The following is a 23,989-nucleotide window of genomic DNA, read 5'->3' as shown; positions in this document are numbered from 1 at the left end:
GAGATGGATATCATATATATGCACATGTAAGACTATATCAAGTATCTACTATTGGATAGTAATAGTTATTTTGTCTTCCTAACAGATATAAGATCTGCTCAGGGATCTCAATACAATTATTCACCTATACATTTATCCAAGGGAAAAGAAATACCGAACAGAGACAGAACAATAAAGGAAAGAAAGCACATCCTTTATTCTTTGTTTTTCAAAACTGCTTTTACTTTTCATTTTACTACTGGCTATGCCACTGATCTGTATGTCAAAACATGAAAGAAAGCTTGTTGCATTTATCAAGATTGCATTTAAGTGGCAATCTATTTTGTTACTGCTCAAAGATGGGCTACAAAACTTATAAACCACATTTAGATCAAAATTTAAATGACAATGCTCTAATGAACATTTTGGGAAATAGTTCTCTTAGTGGATATTTATTAGCATGTATGCTGGGAGCAGCGACTGAAGTCATTGTTTTATTAGATTTTTTTTAATATAATAAAGCTGTCCAACTGCACAGATAGATAATGGATTTAAAAGTACTTCCAAATGTGTATCACTGAAAGCATTTCTTCGGAGTATATATTTTAGCACATATTACATAGCTTATATTAAAATCCTAGACCTTAAAACCATTTCTAAGCTCTCCTAATTCTTCAGATGTGTTCTCCTTCTGACAATTGCATGACTGGAAGTTTTGATTTTCCAGTAAGTCTCTTCATAGATGTGGCAAAAGAAGCAAAGAGTAAATACTTCAGTTACATATGTACATTTTTTTTATCTTAACGCACCAGAGTTACATATCTGAAAAAACAGATTCCTGAAAAAAAGGGAAAAAAACCCCATCAAACGAAAAGTGAAGCACAGTGATCCCACCTTCCCTCCATGTATCTTTGGGTTTGGTGAAAGTATGAGAAGTTTTTGTTCTATGAATACTAACAACTCTGATTATACCCCTCAGTACTACTTAGCACCAGAAAAGCATCAAGCAAGTCCACTGCCCTGAGAGTAATCTCCAATCTTAAGGCAGTCAAAACCACATGCTACTGATCACAGTAATTGCAGAAGGCCAGAAAGATGCAAAGCTTTCTTAAACAAAATGCATTATTCAGAACATTCCCTATAGCTTACAAAAACAAAATCAAATGCAGTGACACTTGTGTTTTAATAGAATTCAAGAATTTCTATCAGTCCAAATATGATTATCACCATTCAACTTGCTGTTACATGCAACATTGTTTAATCACACAGCAAACCAACTACTTAGTTCCACCCTTCTCCCTTTTCCCCAGAAGGAAGAATGTGAAGGAAGCAAATAGAGACCTTCAGTACAAGCAGCACAGTCCTGTCCTTATAAACACAATGTCCTCATCTGCCATTTAGTCACCAAAACCCACTCTATAAAAATAAGTAGGTCTATCCCACCCTCTTTTAAGAGTTCAACAAGGTTGACATATGTACTAATTATAGTCCTTTCCCACACTTACTTCTGTAGCATTTACTTTATTATCAAGTAGCATGAGCCATTTATTTCACTGACATAGCATAAAGGTGTTTACTCAAAGGCCTTCACCTTTCTGCAGTTCTCACAAAACATGGAAAATCTTATTGCCACATTAATAAAGCAAACACAGAGAAAGGAAGTTGCTTACACCAGCACCACCAGATCAACATTAAAAAAAAAAGCTGAAACATGGGCTCAGACCATACCAAACAAAGAATTTTACTTGGCTCAATCCAGTATACTGAACCAACGAGCACACAATAGTTTCTAGGCAAAATTCCAGGTAAAATACTGTGATGTTTTCAACACACACATCTAGATTCAAGAGACTGCATTTTGAGTTCAGAAACACTGAAAAACTTATCAATTTTCTTAAGCTTAGTCTCGAAAATCTTCACATATTTATGTTTTCATGCCTCACCTTGTTCAAAGTCTAGCATACTAGAGACAAAGAGTTGACCATCCAGAGAAGCAGGATGAAGGGGCATGGCAAAAAAAAAAAAATACAAAAAACCAAAACCAAAAACAACAAGACCAAACAAAAAGCCCCAAACAAAACACACAATGAACAGGTGACAACCTTCTCAACACTCTGGTTGTGCCAGTCATTACTCATTCTGGGTCACAGCACTCTTAATCTTAACAGACATTCTTCCTAAGAGCAAACTGAAAAATCAGCAATATACTGGGTTAGATGTACAGTACTTTTCCCTTACATCAAGCAAGTGGGAGAGGGGGAAAAAAACACAGAAAAAGCCCCAAGGTAGGCACACTAACAGTGGGCTCTCTTTGTGCAAAATGTAGCCAGAAATTGTGAAGTGTATTTTTCTGTGTTAAGAAAGGCTTTTTGGTGCGTCATTGCTGTCTGCCACTCCCACAGAACACTTCCCGAGTTTATAAGCAAACTCACTCAGAACCTCAGTCAAGACTTGGTCATTCATCACTGCCAACTACGCGTCCTACAGGCCAAATTCCTCCCCCAGAAATGCGTTAGCTCAAAGCAACACAGACATGAACAAGAATAAAAACATTGCTGATCACAGCATTTGGTTTATTCTTAAAATTCATCTGAGGCCCATGGATGCAGAAGCATTCAGAATTAATTTAAACTATTTTGGTATGTTCTCGTGACTTAAAAATAAACAAGTAAAAAGCTAGGATGTAGATTTAAAGAAAAAGTATTTTTTCAGCTACTCTGAAAACTAATTTGCTGTTAAGAGACCACATGAAGGGTTAAGTGTTAAGGTTTAAGCTTTGCCTTCACCTAAAAGCAAGGAAACAGGAATGTTTTCTATCAAAAGGTATACTGCATTATACCAATCATGCAGTACAGAAAGCTGTGTTTAATAAACATCAGAACAAGAGAAGGTGGGATATTGAGCAGATTTACAGACAATTCACATCCTAAGGGAGAGGGAAGAAAAAAGGCATCATGAGTAAATTATTTAATTCAAAACTGTGGAAGAGCATCACAGAAACATCCTAAGACCATGATTTCATTATATACAGCCATGTATAAGGAAATTGGCTTCTTTTATTTTAAAGTAAATCTTCAAGTACTTTGTAAACAGATAGACCACTTTCTACTATGATCACATTGCTACTTCACATCACATGAATCTGAATCAAAGTACAGCAATTTGAACTTGGGTCAATTTGCATATTTACAATGTACTATTGAATGTCTTCCCATTGTCTTTCTTTTATTTCCAAATTAAAACTTTTTAACTCAACTACGTTGAGTGAAAAAGTGATAAAGCAGGCAATAAGATGCCCTTATTCACCTTAAGGGGAGAAAAAAAAAACCAACACCAAAGAGGTGTATGCTAAAAACCAGGTATTGTCTAAAATAGTGTGCATCTATATTTGAATAATGTATCTTCCAGATAACACATTCCAAAGAAACAATGGCTGCTAGAGCAATTATTCCCCATATCCTACCTGCTCCATGTAGTTGCGGAATTGTGTATAGAAAAACATGGATCACATTTCTACACACGCCCTTTGCCAACTGGGAATGACTGATGAAAAATGAACTTGACTAAGGATGTGACAACACACTACAGTGGCAGGCGCTGAACAGACCTTATTTCCAAGCAGGTCCACCCTCTGTTGCCTAACTAACTCTCACAGAGAAATGTTACAAGGTTGAAAAATAATGTTCCTCAGAACATTTGAAGATGAAGGCATGCCTAGGAATAAAGATGCGTAACTAAAAGTAACAGAGAAACACATGAAAATATTCAGGTAAAACTTTTCCGTCCAAGTTCAAACACGTCTAACCATCAAAGAACAGGAAATGGGAACCTCTTCCCACTGAAGACAGAACTTGAGGCTATGATGAAGATAAACAAGGTCTAACAGTAGGAAATAAACTGTATTTAGGAATTTGTGTTTTAAAAATATACCATAACTTGAACAAACATTTAATGTTTTTGCTACTGTTGGTATCTTCTCAATGACAGCATTAAAAATAATTATCCTGAATTAATGCTTCTTTCTTCTCCCATTTGACAGAAGGGGATTTAAATATATATATATTTGTAAATATCATTATACAGAGATGACAAAACATAAGAATCTCCCCATATTCTGTTAAACTATATTTTCCTGGATAACAGGACGAAGTCTCTGTTGCTTCCTATCTGTTCTTGATTTGGATGCAACAGGGAAAGGTAAATATTTCAACACTTCTACAATACACCTAACTTTAGCCCTAGTTCTGTACCTGTCAAAGTCTGAAAACCTTGAAAAAATATATACCAAACAATATTTAATTATATAGCTAAACAAGACAGTAATAAATGCTCAGAAAATAAGCAATCTTGAGTTTTTACAGTTTGAAGACAACTGCTTCACTGTCATAACTACCTATTAAACAAGAAATATAGCACTTTTATACTGCATAATTTAGTCTGTATTTAGACACAATGCACAATAGTCACGTAGTCAAAGGCTAAATGGTAGAAAGATACCAATCTTGGTCAAGCAACTCCTCTGAAATTATATGCTTCTAACTAACCATCTTCCATATTATTAAGTTTATTTATATACTGTCATGTATGCTGCTCATATTTCCAAAATAATTGAAGAGAACACAATGAATCATCCCAGGTCTTAAAAGAGCTTAGAGTCAACAGGGCAGCAATAATATAAGACTGTGATGGTATTAAAGCACAAGCACGGGCAAGACATTAATTAATCAGGGAGTTAAGAAGAGAAGGTACATTATCTATTGTATTGTTCTCTACATAAATTGTACCTGTGCCTCCAGAACATTTAGGCATTTCTTTTTCTTCTCCCACCATCTCTTTTGTGTTCTGATTTCACATCAAGTTTTCCAAAATTTTGTAAACAGCTATGCTACAGGACAGCAGTGACACTGAGTAACCACACTTGCCTCGTGAGGAATCTCCAGCTGGGTACTGCTTTGGAAACTGTAGTAGACAGAGTCTACTATGTCCCACTCTCCTTCCACCATTCCCAGCATTCTGGCATCCATTGGGAACATGCTTTGGGACAGGTTCATACTCGGTTTGGCCTACCAGGAGCAAGTAATGAAAACTTACGACTTAAAAAGTTGTAAAAACTCACAACTGTAAGCAGCCGTAAACTTCAGAGTGCTAGTGAGAGAGCTGGTGTGATTCTGTGGGACTCTTGCTTTGTCTAAAGGAAGGCACCATACAGCAGAATGTAGCTCCCCTTGAACTTGCTCTATCCTACAGATCAGTCAACTAGTAACTTTGCAAAGGCATTTATAGAAGGATTTTACACAATTCAACTGAGTTATCTCCAAAGGAGGGGTTACTTTACCTACTGGAAGCAATTATCCCAAAAGTCTTTAGAACTTTGTATTTTAAATTTAAGAGTGAGGTACCTTTCTCTAGACTAATTTTATTTCATTTTGAAAAGTATACAGCTTATTTTTCACACCAATATAATTAACTCAGCAGAATTAAAGAATCAATTTGTCTTTAAAGCCTTACGTTTATTTAGCTGAACACCTGAAGAAAGGTCATGAATTTTCAAATACTTTTTTCATCAGTACTGCTGATAAAAACTAGATTATGTCAAACTATTCACACAACAGGAGATGAAGCATAACAAAGTCTATTTTTATATTATGAATAAGAAGGGTTGTACTTAAAACATGACCAATTCTCAACTACGTAAACTGTAACACCAAATTCTTAAAATTCTTCTTGAGTCCTCCTTCTCCTTTTTCCCTCACCTTCTTGAGAAAAGCCTCTGGCCAATAAGATATGATGATAAAATCAGAAAAATATTTAACAAAGATACAGGGTAAGAAGGGAAGTACTGTTTAAGTTTGGAGACTTGCCTGGAACTGGAAGCATCTATATTCAAATGTTTCTCAGATAAAACTTCTAGTATGCCTTTCTATTATTAGTTTCTCTCTGTCTCAGTTCCTCCAACCTCTAAAATGAGGATGACAGAAGTTTTCAACTCTACAACAGCAGCTGCTATGAAAAAAAAGACATTACACATTTTCAGATGTTCACATGCCATGTTAATAAGGCTATATTAACAATGGGAATAATTACTATATAAAACCCCCAAAGTCAAAGACCCTGAAAAAATACCATTTAAAGTACAGTAGAAAGTTTGATATGCAGACACTTTTAGATGTTAATCTGAATTTTTGGGGGGGATTTCCAGTAGTAACTTCTCACACTGGTAGTTTTGTACATCAGAATTACTCTAATTGCACACAAGGGAAACTATAAACAGCTTTGTTACCACGTTACAAACGATGAGCTTACACTAAATCTTTTCAAACCAGTAAATTGCAAAAGTTAAACTTTCTTTGAAAATTTTTCACTGAGTCCTTTAGAAAGCAAAAAGTTGTAAAAAAACTCACTTAAAAAAAAACCCCAGTATTTGCCTTAAACACTGCATGAAAGTGCTTTTTAACCATAAGTCATGTAAGTAAAAAAAACAAAACTGCTTTTAAGGTTCTGTAAGTCTATTATGTCCTGCTACGACTAATTTAAATACATTACAAACTACACGCTTCGACCTACTCGCAGCGCCAAGCGGGGTTCAGCCGCACAAATCTGTGCTTTGCTCAGCCCGCGGCAGGGACAGGTGTCCCCCTGTGCCGTCCGAAACACACTCGGCACAGATGCTCGGACGGGCTGCTCCGGGACACGCTCGCAGGGGCTGCGGCTCAGCGTGAGCAGCTTTCGGCTTTGTTTCGGAAGGAACAGCCCGATTCAGAGGCAGATTCGCTCAGCACAGGCGGCTGTCGCCGGGCACAGTCTCCCCGTTCCGAGCGCCTGGCCCGGCCCTGCGTGGGATCGGGGCACTCTCCGCCTGTCACCGCCGAACTCTGAACCCCAGAGGCGCCGCGAAGTCGAGCGCAGGAAGCGCTCACGCCGGCAGAGCGCTCCGGATGCTCAATGCGCCCCGCGCCGCGGGACCCGTGTCAGCGCTGCCCGCAGGCCGCCCCCGCCGGGGACGCCGCGGGCGCCCTTCCCCCGCCGCCGAGGGCAGGCGGCCCCTCGGGGGCTCCGGCCCGCCCCAGGCCGCGGCAGGTGCGCTCCCGGTGAGCTCCCGGCCCCTGCCCGCCCCAGCCCGTCCCACTCACCGCCGGCGCGGCGCGGCGGGCGGGGGTCGCGCCAGCCCAGCCGCCCCCGCTCCTCGTCTAAGGTGACCTCCCAGGAGCGCCGCCCCAGCCCCAGCGAGGACACCAGCCGGGGCCGGCGGCCGCCGGGGAGCCGCTCCATGGCCGCCGAGAGCCCGGCCCGCCGCAGCCGCTACCGCATGGCCGGGCGGCGCGGCGGGGGAGCCCAGCACCTAACGGCGCCCCCGGCCCGCCGCTACCCGGCTGGCCCGGGCGGGGCGGCCGCGGCGTCAGCGCTACGACAGCGCTGCGAGGCGGGGCCCGGCTCCCGGCACGGCGGCTCTCGGCGCCGGGGCGGGCCGGGGCCGGGGCCGTGGGCAGGTCAGGCCGGGGCAGCGAGGCCGGGCTGCGGGCGCAGGGGCGGTGAACGGCCCGCCCCGCTTTGTTTCCTCGCCCCGCTTTGTCTCGTCCCCCCGCTGGCGAGAGACACGTGCTCTGCGACCCGCGGCGGAGCCCCCGGGCCGGGCTCCGTGCGGAGACACCGGGGCTGACACCGTGACGGGGCTGAATTGCTTTCGTGGGTTTTTTTGCACCCATCCTGGTGTCGATGGACTCGTCCCTCTTTCCCTTTAGACAGTGAAAATGCAATGAGTACATCTAGCCACAAATGTCTGGAGGTCACTTGGTCTGTTCAGCCTGGAGGAGACTGAGGACAGACCTTGCAGTCTACAACTTCCTCGTAAGGGGAAGAGGAGGGGCAGCCACTGATCCCTTCTCTGTGGTGAACAGTGACAGGACCCGAGGGAATCGCCTGAAGTTGTGTCAGGGGAGGTTTAGGTTGGATATCAGAAAAAGGTTCTTCACCCAGAGGGTGTTTTGGCACTAGAACAGGCTCCCCAGGGAAGTGGTCACAGCACCAAGCCTGACAGAGTTCAAGAAGCACCTGGACAATATCAGGTACATGGTGTGACTCTTGGGGGATGGTCCTGTGCAGGGACGGGAATGGGACTCAATGATCCTTGTGGGTCCCTTTCAACTTGGTATAGTCTATGATTCTGTAATCAAACTTTCCTTTACATAAAAACATTTTGGGTTTACCTTAGAGATAGCAACAGTAATTCACTATAATTAAGGTCTTAATTCTTTGCTGTCTTTCCTCTGTGGTGTTCCTTAACCTTCTCACTATAACCATCAGCATCCTACTAAAACACAGAACAGACAGAGCAGCAGTAGCTCCACCTCCAACCTTACTCCAAATCTGAATATTTCCTATAGAGTGTAGTGAAAAACATCTCTGGTCTGTTCTTACATGGGTCCTGCTAGGGCCAGCTCTCTGCTACATGAGGATGATACAGAGACACTCCAGCTGGCTTTGCTCAGAGCCAGTGCATGCTGAAAAAGCTTCTGCACTTCGGTTTTGCTCTGACCTTGTAATGTACTCACATTTCACTCACAGTTTACAAAGGCATGTAGCAATAGAACAAGGGGAAATGGCTATAAATTGAAAGAGGCGAGGTTTAGATTAGATACTCGGAAGAAATTCTTTACTGTGAAGCAGGTGAGACACACCAACAGGTTGCGCAGAGAAGCTGTGGTTGCCTGATCTCTGAAGTGTTCAAGGCCAGGTTGGACAGGGCTCTGAGTAGTAACCTGGTCTAGTGGCAGATATTTGCCCATGGCAGGGGGATTGGAACTAGATGATCTTTAAAGTCCCTTCCAACCTAATCCATTATGTAATTTTATGATTTCATTTTCTGAAAACAAATGAGCTAGGCACTGCCATCCAAGTTACATGTTCAAGACAGTCTTCCAGTGCAACAAATACTTGTTACCATCTATCTCAATCATTCCAACATGCTTTCCTCTGGCCTTGAAAGACATGACGTTGCCAACTTTTTGTTGAACATACCTTGATATGCCACGCTTTCACAATTTCAAGGAATACTTCGTTTCTGTCAGTTGATTTGTTTTTTATATTTCTTAATCTGTCCCTCCACAAACAGCTGTAGAGCTCTTTAAGCTGAGGCTTAAAAGTCCATTGAGAACATTGGTCTGCCAAATGCAGTGCTGAGCAGTCATTAACGTCTCACTGGTTCTTTGCATTTTGCCACCTGCATCATCTCTTATTGTCCCTCTTACACTTGGATGGTAAGATCCCTGGGCTAGGAACATCCTTTTTGTTTTGGGTCATATCATAACTAGCACATTTAATTTCCATTATTTGTAACCATTTCTGCAAGCCCGGATAGCTCTGTGGTACCCCCAGTGCAACAGAGACTTTCGTTGCTGACCCCTTCAGATATCCTCCAAGACTAATGGATCACTAATACAAAGCCGTAGTCTTAAAAATATTGCACTGGGGTACTTATTTATCATTTATCCACTGGGCAAAGTAGATTTAATCATTTATAGCCTACAGTCACTAGAATCAATATTCTTACACTGTGATCCGTCTTAGCTGAAAAAGTAAAAAGTTCATTCTTTTTGCCACTCTTGCCTATGATGGTTTCCTTTTATTATTAATTTGACAACTCTTTTTGGCTTAGCTAAGGCTAAAGTCTTCAACTGTAAAACACAAAAGTAATAAAATATTCTCTGGTATTTTAGAAGCCTACAAAGTTATACTAGCAACACTAGCAAGAATGGCATTCCCCATCCACATTTCTTATTTGTTTAGATAAGAGGAAAACACTTGTTTTGTCCTTGCACAACGTTTTAGTGTAACAGTGTTTTGGTCACAGAATCACAGAATGGGTAAGGTGGGAAGGGATCACAGTGGGGCATTTGGACCAACCTCCCTTCTCAAGCAGGGTCCTCCTACAGCACATTGCACAGGATTGTGCCCAGATGGTTCTCAAATATCTCAAGTGAGGCAGATTCCCACAACCTCTCTGGGCAATCTGTTCCACTGTGTGCTCAACTTGACAGTAAAGAAGTTCTTCCTCATATTCAGGTGGAACTTTCTGTGCCTCAGTTTCTGCCCATTGCCTCTTGTCCTATTGCTTGACACCACTAAGAAAAGCCTGGCTCCATCCTCTTGACACCTTCCCTTCAGATACTTATAGACATTGATGAAGTCACCTCTCATTTGTCTCTTCTCAAGACTGAACAGGCCCATCTGCCCCAGCTTTTCCTTATAAGAGAGATGCTCCAGTCCCTTAATCAACTTTGTTACCTTCCACTGGACCTGCTCCAGGAGCTCCATATCTCTCTTGGAGCCCATGATTTGGGATCCTTCATGCTACTACAGGAATGTCTTGCAGGAATTCTTACCAGTGCTGTGGTCGGTCTGCTCTGTTACTCTCTGGTAGTTCCCTGAATATCAACATGTGCATGTGTCCCTAGAAAGTAAAGGTCAAATTTGAGCCAATGCAATTTTATTTTTTTTTTTAGTACTGTATGTTTTTCTTTCCTGATTCTAACAGAGAAAGAATTTCTAAACGATGGGTGATTTGGTAGACCAAAGCACACGTGTCACTTGTTGTCTTACTACTTATTACCTAAGCCTTTAATTACCACTGAGGGGACATAACTGCAGATGCAGTGATGCCAATAAACTGCAGGACTTTTAGCCTAAAATCTTAGTGCTAAAGATGTCCCCTCACAGGGCTCCACCCTGAGAAATTACATGGTTGTAGAAGCACCTCACTTTATTCACAGCTCCAGAGAGGCCACAGGAAAGGTTGCAGTTGTAGTTAACTTGGGAACAATAATACGTTGTGTAAGAAGTACGATTCACAATGTCAAATGGGAAGAATGCAGGAAAGTAACACAACTTACAAGGGTTATTGCTATGATCCATTTACTACCTATCTAGCAAACAACACAACGTTTAAAGCCAAATTTCTCTTCTCAGTGTCTGATTTTATAGTGGGTCATTCATCTCAAGTGACAGTGGGGCAGCTGTTACTCTTGAGGGAAGGGATGGAATCCAGAGGGACCTTGACAGCCTTGAGGAGTGGGCCATGCCAACCTCATGAAGTTCAACAAGGAAAAGTGGAAGGTCCCATGCCTGGATCAAGCCAATCACCAGTATCCGTATAGGATGGGGGACAAAGGGATTGGGAGCAGCCCTGCAGAGAAGGACTTGAGGGTACTGGTGGATGAAAAATTGGACATGACCTGACAATGCACTCCCACAGCCCAGAAAGCCAATTGTATCCTGGGCTGCATCAAAAGAAGCGTGGCCAGCACACTTCACCCTGGGAGATATTTCTCCACCTTGACTCTGCTCTTGTGAGACTCCACCTGGAGTCTCCCACTTGGGGTCTCCCACGTGCCCCATCCCTTGAACTGTTCACAGCCAGATTAGATGGGGCTTTGAGCAACCTGGTGTAGTGGAAGGCGTCCCTGCCCATGGCAGAAAACTGTTCTATGATTCTGAGAAGTACTTACCTCTAGCAGCTCTGTGTTATACTGAACAGGATCATTACATGATACTGCAGGCAGTCAATTAAGGAACACTTTTGAGCAGGTATGTCTTTTTAATCAACAGGAGCAGAGAGGTATTGTTCAGCATGCCCTGCATTACCAAAATATTGATTTAGATAATTACAAACTTGAGCTATCACTCTTCCAAATCTCTTCATTAGGATCCTGCAACTAATTTATTTTCCATGGGAAAAATCAAACATGCTCTTGTAGTATTTTGGTAGAAGTAGAAAGTACTGTGTATCCAACCTTATCTGAGAGAGTGAGTCTCTCAGTGAGTGAAAACATGTAAAATATCTTAACTAAAGTGAAAGCTGGATAATACCCACACAAGTGTGCTGGAGACCAAAGAAGAATACCATTCCACCACATTTTTGCCACTCTACTCAGTTCTGGAACTCTGGAAAACACAGACGTGATGGAGCCCTTCAGCTGCAATGTCCTGTGCTTCCAAGGAGATGGCTCCAGGCTCAAGGACTCCTCCATATCCCAAAGAACATCTGCAATTGTGCTCAGTTCCACTGGGGGAAGAGAAGGCAGTTCAAGATCAGTGAAGGTATTCCTGATATTGTCCCTTGAATAGGTATGTAAGAGCCAGCTGGATCTTGTCCAAATGACAAATAATGCAGAAGTGAAACTTTAATCTCATTGCCCAGGAATTTAAAACTGGAAACAAAATCTAGAAAGGATTTTTACTATATATACATACATACATATATTTTTTTAATTATTATTATTATTACTGCCCATAGATAACTATGAAGTACTGCTTTTCTTCCACAGAAAAATGCCCCAAGAAGGTTTTTAGATAACTGCTTGGGAATTATAAAAAAATTTTATCTCAGTTCATGTCAGGCAAATTGAAGTACTTACTCACGAATCAAATACTTTTCTCAAGTACACACACACAAGCCCCATTAGAACAGTGTAAACACGCCCAAAGGCCAAATTTGGCAATTGAAATACTTTTGGAAAATGAAAACTAGCTGGCAAAGATAATAGAACAGAGGAAAATAATTAATTTTAAATATCAAAATACTGCTAATGTTCTAATTCCTTTTCTACTTATCAGCAAACAAAGACTAAGGCATGAATAAAATATTCTCTACTGATGGAAAGAATGACATCACCTTCTCTAGAAAAATACCTGAGCTATTTTAAAGCATTTTTATACTTTCATCATAAAAATTTAAATTGCATTTATTGTTGGAAATGATCTGGGGAAAAAAAAAAAAGAGCAATTTTAAAGGCTTGTCAAAACCGATGATTGCAGCCCCTTATTCAATTGAGCCGAAAGGTATTTGAGAGAAAGTTGTTGATATATTGCAGGGTGTGGGAATGAATCCAGAGATACTTTGTTTTCTTGCAAAAGAAAATGTTACATGCTGTTCCTGATCCATGGAAATTTACAGAATTCTTTTTTCTTCCAGAGCTCCTACCTACCTGTATATTCTCTGCATAAGCTGCCTATCACTGTGAAAAATAATGAGTGTTATTTGTTTCAAGCTGTTATAGCTGTGGCTCCCACCTACAGATATACACAGAACTATTGATTTGTATTTCTTTGTTTAGGTCCTTTTTCCTATTTTAATTATTAGTCTCAACCGGAGTCTTGGAGGAGCTCTAAGAGCCCCCTCTCAAATAACTGAATCCTTTTAAAAACCAATGAAATCAAAAAGTCCCTGTCTGACAGAATGATGATGCTCTCTGGCAGTGTGCAACTTTGTTCTAAAGTTGAGAAATTGTTGTAATTAGTTGAAAAGGCCAAGAACCACTGAACCTCCTTCTTATTTTAAGAGACATATACAGGAACTTAAGATTTGTTATCTTCTTAATGGCCTTGCATGGTACAGGATGTGTAAGGGCTATAGAAGACATCTTTGCTCTGCTCTGGTAAGAAGGCTTGAACAGGTAAAGTTGGTATTTCCCTGCAGTGCTTGTAGGCAAGAATAACTGAAGAGGCAGAGCTCAGGTTCAAGACCATCTGAGGAACCTGGAGGTGCATAAGTCCATAGAACCTGATGAGATGCATCCACGGGTCCTGAGGGAACTGGCAGAGGAAGTATCTAAACTATTATCCTTCGTGTTTGAGAAGTTGTGGCAGTTTGATAAAGTTCCCACTGACTGGAAAAGAGGAAACACAATCTCCTTTTTTAAAAAGTCGAAAAAGGAAGACCTAGGGTACTACAGGCTGTCAGTCTGACTTCTGTGCCCTCCAAGTGGAAGAAAAGGAGGTGACTGGGGACAGCCAAGATGGGCAAATTGTTCCTGTCAAATTTAGTGGCTTTCTGTGGTGAGGTGATAGTGTTGGTGGGTAAGGAAGGAGCAACTAATGCAATTTACCTAGACTTGTCCAAAGCATTTGACACTGACCTGCATAACATCCTTGGCTCTGAACTGGAGAGACATGGATTTCATGGATGGACCACTTGGTGAATAAGGAACTAACTGGATGGTCTCATGCAAAGATTTGTGGTCAACAACTTGATGTCCCAGTCTTTAGAAATGACAAGTGACAATCCTCAGGGGTCGGTATTGAGACCAGCACTATTTAACACCTTTGTCAGCAACACTGACAATGTGCCTTGCAGCCCAGAAAGCCAAACGTGTCCTGGACTACATCAAAAGGGTGTCCAGCGGGTCAAGGGAGGTGATTCTGCCCCTCTGCTCTGCTCTCGTGAGACCCCACCTGGAGCACTGCATCCAGCTCTGAGGTCCCAAGCACAGGCAGGACATGGACCTGTTAGAATGGGTCCAGAGGAGGGCCAAGAAGATGATCAAAGAGATGGAGCACGTCCCCTACTAGACAGACTGATAGAGTTGGGGTTGTTCAGCATGGAGAAGAGGAGGATCCAGAGAGACCTTACAGCAGCCTTCCAGTACCTAAAGGTGTCCTACAAGAAAGCTGAAGAGGGACTTTTTACAGTGATAGGACAAGGGGGAATGGTTTTAAACTGAAAAGTGGTATTTTTGGATTGAGTATTAGGAAGAAATTCTTTACTCTGAAGGTAGTGAGGCCTGGCACAGGTTGCCCAGAGAATTAGTGGATGTCCTCTGCCTGGGAGTGCTTAAGGCCAGGTTTGATGGGGCCTCGAGCAACCTCGTGGCTTTCCCCAATCACCTCCTTATTTTCGACTAGCCTTAGCACAGTTTCCAGGAGGATTCACTTCATGATCTTGCAGGGCACAGAAGTCTGACAGCCTGTAGTACCCTAGGTCTTCCTTTTTTGGCTTTTTTAAAAAAGGAGATTATTTTTCCTCTTTTCCAGTCAGTGGGAACTTCACCAAAGTGCCACAACTTCTCAAACACGACAAATAGTCATTTAGATACTTCCTCTGCCAGTTTCCTCAGGATCCATGGATGCGTCTCAGCAGGTTCCATGGACAAATAATCAGCTAATGAAATATTTTGAAAATAAAACAATATCACACTGAAAAATATTATTTATGTCCTTCAGTTCTGGGTAGCCTTATTGACAACACAGGAAGTAAATAGAAATACAGATAATCAGATTATCAACATAAGCAAATAAGCACATCCCCATTATGTATTATGACACTCCAGACCAACTATTATCTAAGATATGCTTAGCTGGAATAACTAATCTAGCAGATAAAACCAGTACCTAGTACTTAGACAACCATGGAAGCATCTCTGTGTGCACCAACTCTGGTCTTTATCATCTTAATATACTAAAATAGAATAAAATTTAAAAAATTATATGAGCAGCAATGTCATCCACAACAATCAAATCACATCTTAATTTCCAAGTATCAGTGGACATATCTGTAGCCTTCCAGTGTTAAGAACTTGAAAAACCATAAACAACACAGACATTCGAATGTATCTGTGAAGTTTCTGACTCTCTATAGATGCCAGGATTAAAACTTTAGTTGATACAGACTGAATTAGATGAAACATAAACTAACTCATATTATTATTTTCAATAGTTTTCATTTTTTTCTTATCACCAAAGAAATGACACTGATGTATCATTTCTGACTTAAAATGTAATCATTCCTGTGATCACAGGTAAATTGAGCTCACTCAGAAGTTAGTGAAATGCCTAATCACCAGTTACTAAAAAAATCCTCCTGCTTCCTATTCAACATTTGGAAGGTTCTTCAACACTTTCAGCAATTTTTCTCCTTTTGAACTTATCACCTATCAAATATACTATGAAACACAAACGTTCACACCAACCTTCTTGGAAGACGTACTTTTGACTGGTATTCACAGGGTCATGCTTTTTTCATTACCAAGATTACAAATAATTGGTTAAAGAGGTCTGTCTTCTTAAAAGAGCAAGAGAGATTCTAAGACACAGCCACTATTTACAAGATAGCAGAGTTACTATATGAGGAAGAAGGATGCTCAGAAGGGCAAAGACATTTGCCTAAACTAAAAATATTTCACACATTAAGATTTGTCTTTCTTGTGAATACTGTAATTTTGAAATTAAGTAGCATTAGATCACAGAGTTAACTTTGATGAAAGTAAATTTTGAAAAATTCATGATTTTTACTCAAGATTTATAGTTTTGTATTTTCATTTAAAATATTTCAGTTTCAGCAAAAAACAGCAAACCTACACAATACCTTTATCAGAACAAATTTATTCAGAAAATATAGGAGTATATGAAAGGAAAAATAATATGGGTTTTCTCAGTCTTACCAATCTTTGGACACAGTTTCATCAGTCTTGTTATTGATTCACTATATAATTGGACAGTTCACAGGTGCACAAATTTGTATTTTAGTAATTACTACCTTTGTAAAGATAAAGATTCTGGCTGTAAATTCTTTCAGAGTTGCATTTGTAGATTTAAGGTAAAAGAAGGAAGGGTTCTTTGTCTTTAAATAACAGTGAAATTTCTCCTTGAAACTGGTTTAGTTTATTCATGTAATTTAACTAGCAATGTTGCTTTCCGTGACTAGTACACTATTTTAAAAATACAATATAAACATAAGGTAAATGCTCAGAAATGCAGGTGAAATTGTCTTTTTAAGACCAAGGTTCTGAACAATCAGATCAAAAATGGATTGAAACAGTTTGTCTGAATAGAGTAATTTTCACTTTGATTGTTTTTCAGCTCACTACTGCAGTACAGATGATGACAGCTGGTATGAAGTTGTCTGAATCAGTGATAATAGAACACAAATGCATGCCAATACTTTGCATAAAATCCACAAAGCAGAGTTATGTATGCATATGCCTTTGGACATCTCAGCATGCATGTTGACTTGAACTGCCATCCTCTCTTTTTGATTTTCTGGTATTAAATTTAAATGGAAAGCTAAGAACATATTATAAAATCAGACACAGCAAAAAAGAGAGCAATGGTGAACAAAGAGGTTCATCTCAAAACTGAACTTAAATATTTAATTCTAGCAAACAAATATATTTAAGGAACTTTGCTGTATCTGACTTCATAGCTGTTCAAAGGGATGACAATCATCTTGCAGATAGTTATGAATATACTGAAAAGAAAATTCAAAGAATTTTGAAGAGTAACCTAATAAACATTTATAATCTTCTTGTCTTACCAGGTGGCAATGGCTGACTAATTTGGAGCACACCATTTTATCAGAAACATATTTAGAGCTGACTAGTCTACATGTCATTCTAAATACAATTTATAGAAATTGTAGATTTTGATGAAAGAGATACATTTTCAAGAGATTGTACAGGGTTTTAGTCAATCAGCTCATTTAGTCAGAACTATGAATCAGACTTCAGTGCAATGCTTTGAAAAATCAATCACCTCAAAACTATCTCCAGACAGTTTAACGTGCACAGTTTTGTGAAAATTGTGACTCTGAAAGACATAATTCTAAACCACTGTGGATGAGAAATGACAATTAGGAGTAATCAATGTTTCAAAAAAGAGCCTGAGTGCAAAGGAACCATTCAAACTGATTGCTTTATGGTTGTATCTATAAGTGGGAAAAGAGATTATATTTTTAACAGCAGATTCTTTGTCTTGATTAGAAAAGGAAATACAATAATGAGACTTGAACTAATAAAACATTCATACTAGATTTAGTTGTAAGAAACTTCCTCCTCTGTCACAGTGGGATGAGCACACAATAAACTCATAAAGGGCCAGAACAGCAATTGTACTAGAAACCATAGAATTAGTATTGGGTTGAAATAAATATTCAGTCTAATTAGACTTGTACAACATATCATTCCTCTTGCATTTTTTTTTTTTTAGAAAATATGAGGCTGTGACTAGAATTCTTATGACAGAAGCTAATGTAATGCTATATGTGTCTTTCATAACCAGCAATCATTAGCTACTGAGAAAGCACGTGTGACTTACTCACTATAACACATGGTTAATAATCTCAACATCACAAATCGTTCTGGTCTTCGAAGGAAGCATTATGAAACACTGTGGGATAGAACATGAAGTGGGGAGAGAGAAATGGAGAAGTGTGCTACAGATTGTCTCAGTAAAAATTAGAAATGCAACTATAGACTTAATAGAAGCTGATAGTACCCAGCTACAAACAGGACAAGAATAGGAGGAGATAAAACCCCCCATCTTCCTGTTTTTACCAGCACAAACCCCTGTACTTACATTGCAGTGTTTCAGAAGATAAGTGATGTTGAATGCAGTTGATTAGAGAAACATACATAGCAGTGTCGACAGCAACACAGCATGAAGGTGTTAAAACAGATAAGCCATTCCTATCTTGAATCAATGGCATGGCTCTTTAGAAACTATCAGATAAAAAGCAACATGAGTAATGACAAAAATAAAACTGAAGAAAGATATTAATTTCTTTCGCTCTATGAAGACACTACAAAGTGTGTTGGTATGGGTGCAGATGTGCATGTACAGCCAGGTGAAAAAACATTTACCTGAACCTCCAAATTCTCTGGGTAATAATGATGTTAACACCTCGCCCACTCCTTTAAACTTCTGAGTAATGAAAATATAATGCAGATAGACTTCTTATCTTGAAACCTAATTTGCTAATCCTAAAAATCTTAAGTTTCTCCTTTCTGTGTTCAACTCTCTGGTAATCTATTTAGCTGTACAGAGAGTGTGATATATGAGAATAAATCATGCTTGCTTCACAGAAAGTGAGATACAGCCTAATGAGAGTCTTAGAGTGTTGCCTCTGAAATTACTTTCAAATGTATGAATTATGGAAAGGCATAAACACATGTGGGAAAGCAGAATTAAAATACGAGTACTCACCATCACTCCCTATCCCTCTCCCACTTCCTGGAAAGACACCAAAACACTGGGTTTGGACCCAAGCCCCAGAAGCCATTGGATTTCTAATCTTGTCTGACTTGTGGAGTTCATTGTTCAAAGCTACAGGGTTTTTTCATTTTTTTGGTTTTTTTTGTTTAGCACATACATGTGTGCTGAACCCAACTGTGATCCAGCTACCTGAAGCAAAGGGCCTAATGCCAATTGGGAGGCCACTGGGTAGCCAAAATGCCTGTCTGGGACAGGCAGATATGACAGAGTCTCAGAAAGGACTCACATGCTCTGCAGCAGCAGCTGGTGGCTGGGGTAGGTACTCTACAGCTACTTTAGATCTAGAATAGCATTAAATGCCTAGGTTTGAGCAGCAGAATGTCATGCCTCACGTCTGATAACACTCTCTAGCAGGGAGACCTCAAGAGTTTTGTCACCTAAATCTCAAGACTAATGTCTCACCCAAGGGAACTTCTAATTATTTATACACGTTTTGTCCTCTACTAGAAGTGCAATCAGCATATCAAAGTGTGAGGTGCTAAGACTCCTTATATATCCATTATATGAGTCTCAAGAGGCTCCCCCTCATTCAGATGCCAACTTCTTTCTCCGTTCAGAAATCTCCATTTTGCAGGTGGTTCAATACTCAAGGAAAAGCGATAGGCACAAACTGGAAGACCTTTCGGCGGTATAGTCCACCATCAAGTTAGGAATGCTCCTGAAAAGCACTGCAGCACTTGATTTGGTTTCCTTCCAAACAGAATCTGTTTCATGGGTACCTCAACTGTCCTCAGAACTGAACTAACAGACACTAAATGGAGATGATCAAGGTATTTGCTCCAAAACGGCATTATGCTCTGAACCACATTGCTCAAATAGACTTTGTTATACTTCACATTCAAAACTTAGATTTGGCCCAGGTCCACAAGGCCAGACCACTTATCTAGTTTTATCAGCTTCACTTCTTGGTGCAATAGTTTCCATGGTTTAGAAAACATTATCTTTTTAAAAAATGCACCTCTCCTGCCTTTACTTGCCTTTGTATGTCACTTAAGGCTCCAAATCTTCATTGGCACCTGGAAAAAAATCAGAGTTGATTGCCACTGATCTTCCATAATTTCATGTGTTTTCAGTTCCTGATACAGTTCAAGTATTCAAAAACCCAAACAGTTTTCAAGAAAAGTGATGACTGAATTTTAATGACCTTAAGCTGATATCTCAGTAACCTTAAAAGACAGAAGCTAATGTAGAAATCTCTTGTTAACCACCAAATTAAAATATCCTGGTTTGAAACAGTTTCGTAATGGTGAAGTTCTTATCAGGCTTAAGTAAATCTTGTATTTGCCCATCTGGAATTGAATCTAGAGACACCCTCTAAAGCATCAGTGTTTGGCTGTGTAACTTTCCTCATTATTTGTTCTTGCCCAATCTACCAATAATACAACGCATACTGCTTCTTTGGCTGCTTCTAAAAACGATCTTCTACCACACCTTATATAAATAGTATAGACCCTCTGATTCCTTTCATAGCTATTTTTCATTGAAAGATTTAATGGACAGGTAGTGAAATGGCAGTTCTGTCAAATCAGAATCATGTTCATCATTATCATGGTCTCGGAGTCAAAGATGCTGTTGCTGTAAGGGGGCAAGTGCTACCACACTAACACCTATAGCTACTTTTAACCCTATGCAGAAGACTCCTGTTTTTGGTTTAGGAATACAGAAGCACTAGCTGCCAGGGCATGTTCAGTCAAAGATGCTTCTAGGGTATCATACCATCCATCCTCCTTTTCACATGCTCCAGCTGACTGCGTGGGAAGCACTCGGTCATTTCTGTATAGTCTATCCAAACCACCCCTACTACCCAGTGCTGCTGGGACATCATTATTAACGACTCAATAAACATTCAGTCGATCCAGCTAAACTCTAAAAGGTATCATATTATTTCATTAACAGCAGGTACACAGAATTCTCTATTGATCAGAAATCCAAGTGTAAATGCATTTTCTACTCAAAATCTCAGACTCATACAGGAGCATGGTAAGCACAGAAGGGCTGTGTCTCTTTGATTTGGTGAAGAAGCTATTTCATGCTGATGCAATTGCTAAACTGCTCTTGCAGTCAAGTTTCAAGTTTATTTCTCTCAATTAATTTGGAAGGCATAATGCATTTTCCTTTTTGGTACGTAACCTTTTGTTTTCCTTGGAGTCATCAATATTTGAAAACTGATAGTAGAAGCAGAAAATCAAACTGTAAACTAATCATCTTGTTTAGAGCAGCCTACTAGTGAATGATCAAATCCTGCATGAGATTTTGGTGCATGGAATAGCTCAGTAGTAAATGCTGTTGATTGTTTTAGAGCAGTACATAGCACAAATGAACAAAATAATACACACGATGCAGTAAATCCCTAAGGTGGAATCTCATTTGCTACTATTTGTTGTGAGGGAAATGGTTGGTCTGGAATTTTGTTGACCTTTACAACGCCCAAGGGAAGCTCTCTCAAACAGCCAGGTCCTTCCATTGTGCTTCAAAATCAAGTTCATTTCTGGTTGGCCAAAAGCTTTCATCAAATCAATGGTTGTTCAACAGATTACAAGATTTTGCTCTTTGAAGCAAAATGATGCAACTTTTGCTCTTTGATGCAAAATGATGCAACTTTAAGAATAGTTTCAAGGCTTGTTGGAACATGTTTCAATTACAAAAACCTTCTTTATTACAATATTCTAGGACATTCCACATGAATGGGTTTTAATCATTACTCTTCTTTTCTCAGGCTGCAGTGAAATTGCCCTCTCATAACTGGGCACCAGTCTGAACTGCAGCAGTGCAGTTGCAATGAGAAGTCATGGGGATGCTTTGGCACCCATAATTATTTTAAGCAAGTGTAGAAAGTGCTGGGCCTACCAACTCTGTAGTTTACAATCACCTTTTCTACCCTTTACCATGTGTTAACCCCTCTAATGCCCTGATTCCTGCTCAGAATAAACATACATTAGAAACACCAAATTGGTGAAAAATGAATGACAAGGAAGGAAAGCAGTTTTTGCTCACACTTTATCAACAACTTTTTATTTATATGTATGAATTATATATTAATCAATAAGCAGTAAGCTCTGTTTAAAGAGATCTAAGTCTGCCTCTTATGTAAAAAACCACCCTAATTTTCAGTTACAGGTTTGTTTTCATCTTGCTTTTGTAGGGCCACTAGAATAAAACCAGGAATGTAAGGAATGTTTTTTTTTGAAAATTCTAATGTGAAAAAACAATAATTCACAGGTTTAATATTAAAAAACATGGCAAAGAAAACAGAAGCATTGCGCATCACTCAGTGCAGATCACTTTTATATTGAAGCCTTGGGAAGAAACTAATCATTGCTGTAAGTAGGCAGAACACAGCTGGGAGTGGCTGAATTGTGTTTGCAACCAAGGCAGACTGAGCAGCACTGTGTAAGGCAGCTCAGCTGGATTCCTGAGCAGCGAGAGGCTGCTAACCATCACAGCCTTTTAAAACACCACAGTAGTAAAAGCCCACCAAATAGCTGCAAGAAAGTGTTTGGTCTCAGGCCCAGCGGGAATTTCCTCAGATTTCAAATAGTGGGGGCCATATGCCAGGATCCCTGCAGCATTTCTTAGCTCAAAAGTAAACAGCTGAATGTATTTGGCACAGTTTTTACTATGGCTGCTCAAGCAGCTTTTGTATGGGTTTGTATGGGCATGGTATCTTAGCACTGGAATTAGGAAGAATTCTTTTTTAAGTCAATATTCTTTTGCTAAATCTCTGGAAAGTGTGTAAAGGGAAAGTATGAATTGACAAAAAAACCCGCCTTAAAAATAGATAAATAAACAAGCAGAAATTTTTACTCATCTCAAGAAGAAATCCCAGTCCAATCATCCATCTAATATACACTAATGCTATTATCAAAGTAGGTAGGTTCCAAAAATGCAGATTCACATTACCAGCCGAGTGGTCACGCTGGCATGAAAAAGGCCAGGTTCAAACGCCACACCAGAACTCTTTGGTCTTCATCTGACTGACACCTGGGCATGCTGCAAATGATGCCTGACTGGATCCTCAAGATTGAGATTACCACAACATTACAGTACTGAGCAGTATCAACACATCTACTCCAACAGCTGTTTTACTGGCAGACTCCAGGAAGACCTCTTATCATAATCTCTTAATGAGATATTAATACCAACCTCAGAGGAAACTGCTTGCTCTTTCTCAGAGAGGTATTATCAGTAAATGCCAAACTCTGTTTACTGTAGTGTACAGAATGGAAATGCTGGTGGCAAGAAAAGCATTCCCTGAATCCTCCTCTGCAAGTGGTAAGACAATCCTGATCTATGCGCTTCCTTTGACAGGAAAAATTAAACATTTAAAGTCCAATACTTGGTCAACAGAAAACCGAAACCAAGACAGTGGTTTGATGATACTTTTATATGAGGAATAGTAAGACAAATTTTTATTTTTGCCTGCTTGAATGAGAAAAAACATTGATCCTGTATGAAATGGTAGTGAGAGCTGCTTACACAATGATGATACAAGTTCAGTTTGTTGTGTAATAGAGGACAGATGAAGTAGACATTTCTAAACAGAAAGGACCAAGTCATAAAGAATAGTCCTCTCAAAAGCACACAAAGCTCTTCTTTCTTGTGGATGTTATAAAAGTTCTCAGATTACTTCTGAGAAAAATGTCTTTGTTCAAGGTTACAGCCCTTAGAATTCATAATATCTATATCTGGGCTCTTTATAAAAGTCAGGCTTTCTCAGAGCAGCATGAAACCTTACCACCTAGGTTCAGTTCTCCCAGGTATTGTATATGTGGATATTGAGGCCTACCTGCCAGAGAAAAATCAATAACAATGCAGGTTAGATGAGCAGGTGGCAACAGAAAAAAAGACTGCGTGAAAGAATAAACATTTAGAGAACCACAGATGCCTATTGCTGGCTGATTTCTCCAGGACTCCTAGGTTTACAATAGATCTCTCAGATATTGATCGTTTTTCCTTGGTATCAAAGAGATGAACAATCCCACTGAAGTTTGCAGGAGCTGACAGATGCTGTGAAAGGCTTTCCACAAGAGCACTGATAAAGTTCCTTGCCTATTTCTTCTGCCAGAGGAAAAGATAATATGGATTCACTGTTGAAAGAAACAAAACAGCAAACAAACACTGAGCAATTCTTTTAAGGTAAAATAAGTATTCCGCCTGCTCATGCCTTGCAGATGCAGAGAATCACATTGTT

At 39.9% G+C, this 23,989-nt stretch overlaps 1 protein-coding gene across 3 annotated transcripts in view; it reads right to left on the bottom strand.

Annotated features, from left to right (window-relative positions):
* CERK (ceramide kinase) overlaps window positions 1–7,382 on the bottom strand; it is a 40,880-nt gene extending 33,498 nt beyond the window's left edge. The window contains exon 1 of one of the 3 annotated variants that reach the window (XM_027679262.1): window positions 7,110–7,382. In XM_027679262.1, the coding sequence (XP_027535063.1) occupies window positions 7,110–7,248 (139 nt within the window). In that variant the 5' untranslated portion in view covers window positions 7,249–7,382. Of the gene's footprint in view, window positions 1–1,922; window positions 2,005–5,840; window positions 6,126–7,109 lie in introns of those variants that run through there. The other 2 variants (XM_027679264.1, XM_027679263.1) reach the window with 2 other exon arrangements.
* Window positions 7,383–23,989: the final 16,607 nt, after the last annotated feature.

The sequence above is a fragment of the Neopelma chrysocephalum genome, unplaced genomic scaffold (assembly GCF_003984885.1).
Source record: "Neopelma chrysocephalum unplaced genomic scaffold, ASM398488v2 Primary Assembly neopelma1_45, whole genome shotgun sequence".
NCBI classification, from domain to species: Eukaryota; Metazoa; Chordata; class Aves; order Passeriformes; family Pipridae; genus Neopelma; species Neopelma chrysocephalum.
This window is presented reverse-complemented; position numbering and strand designations above follow the sequence as displayed.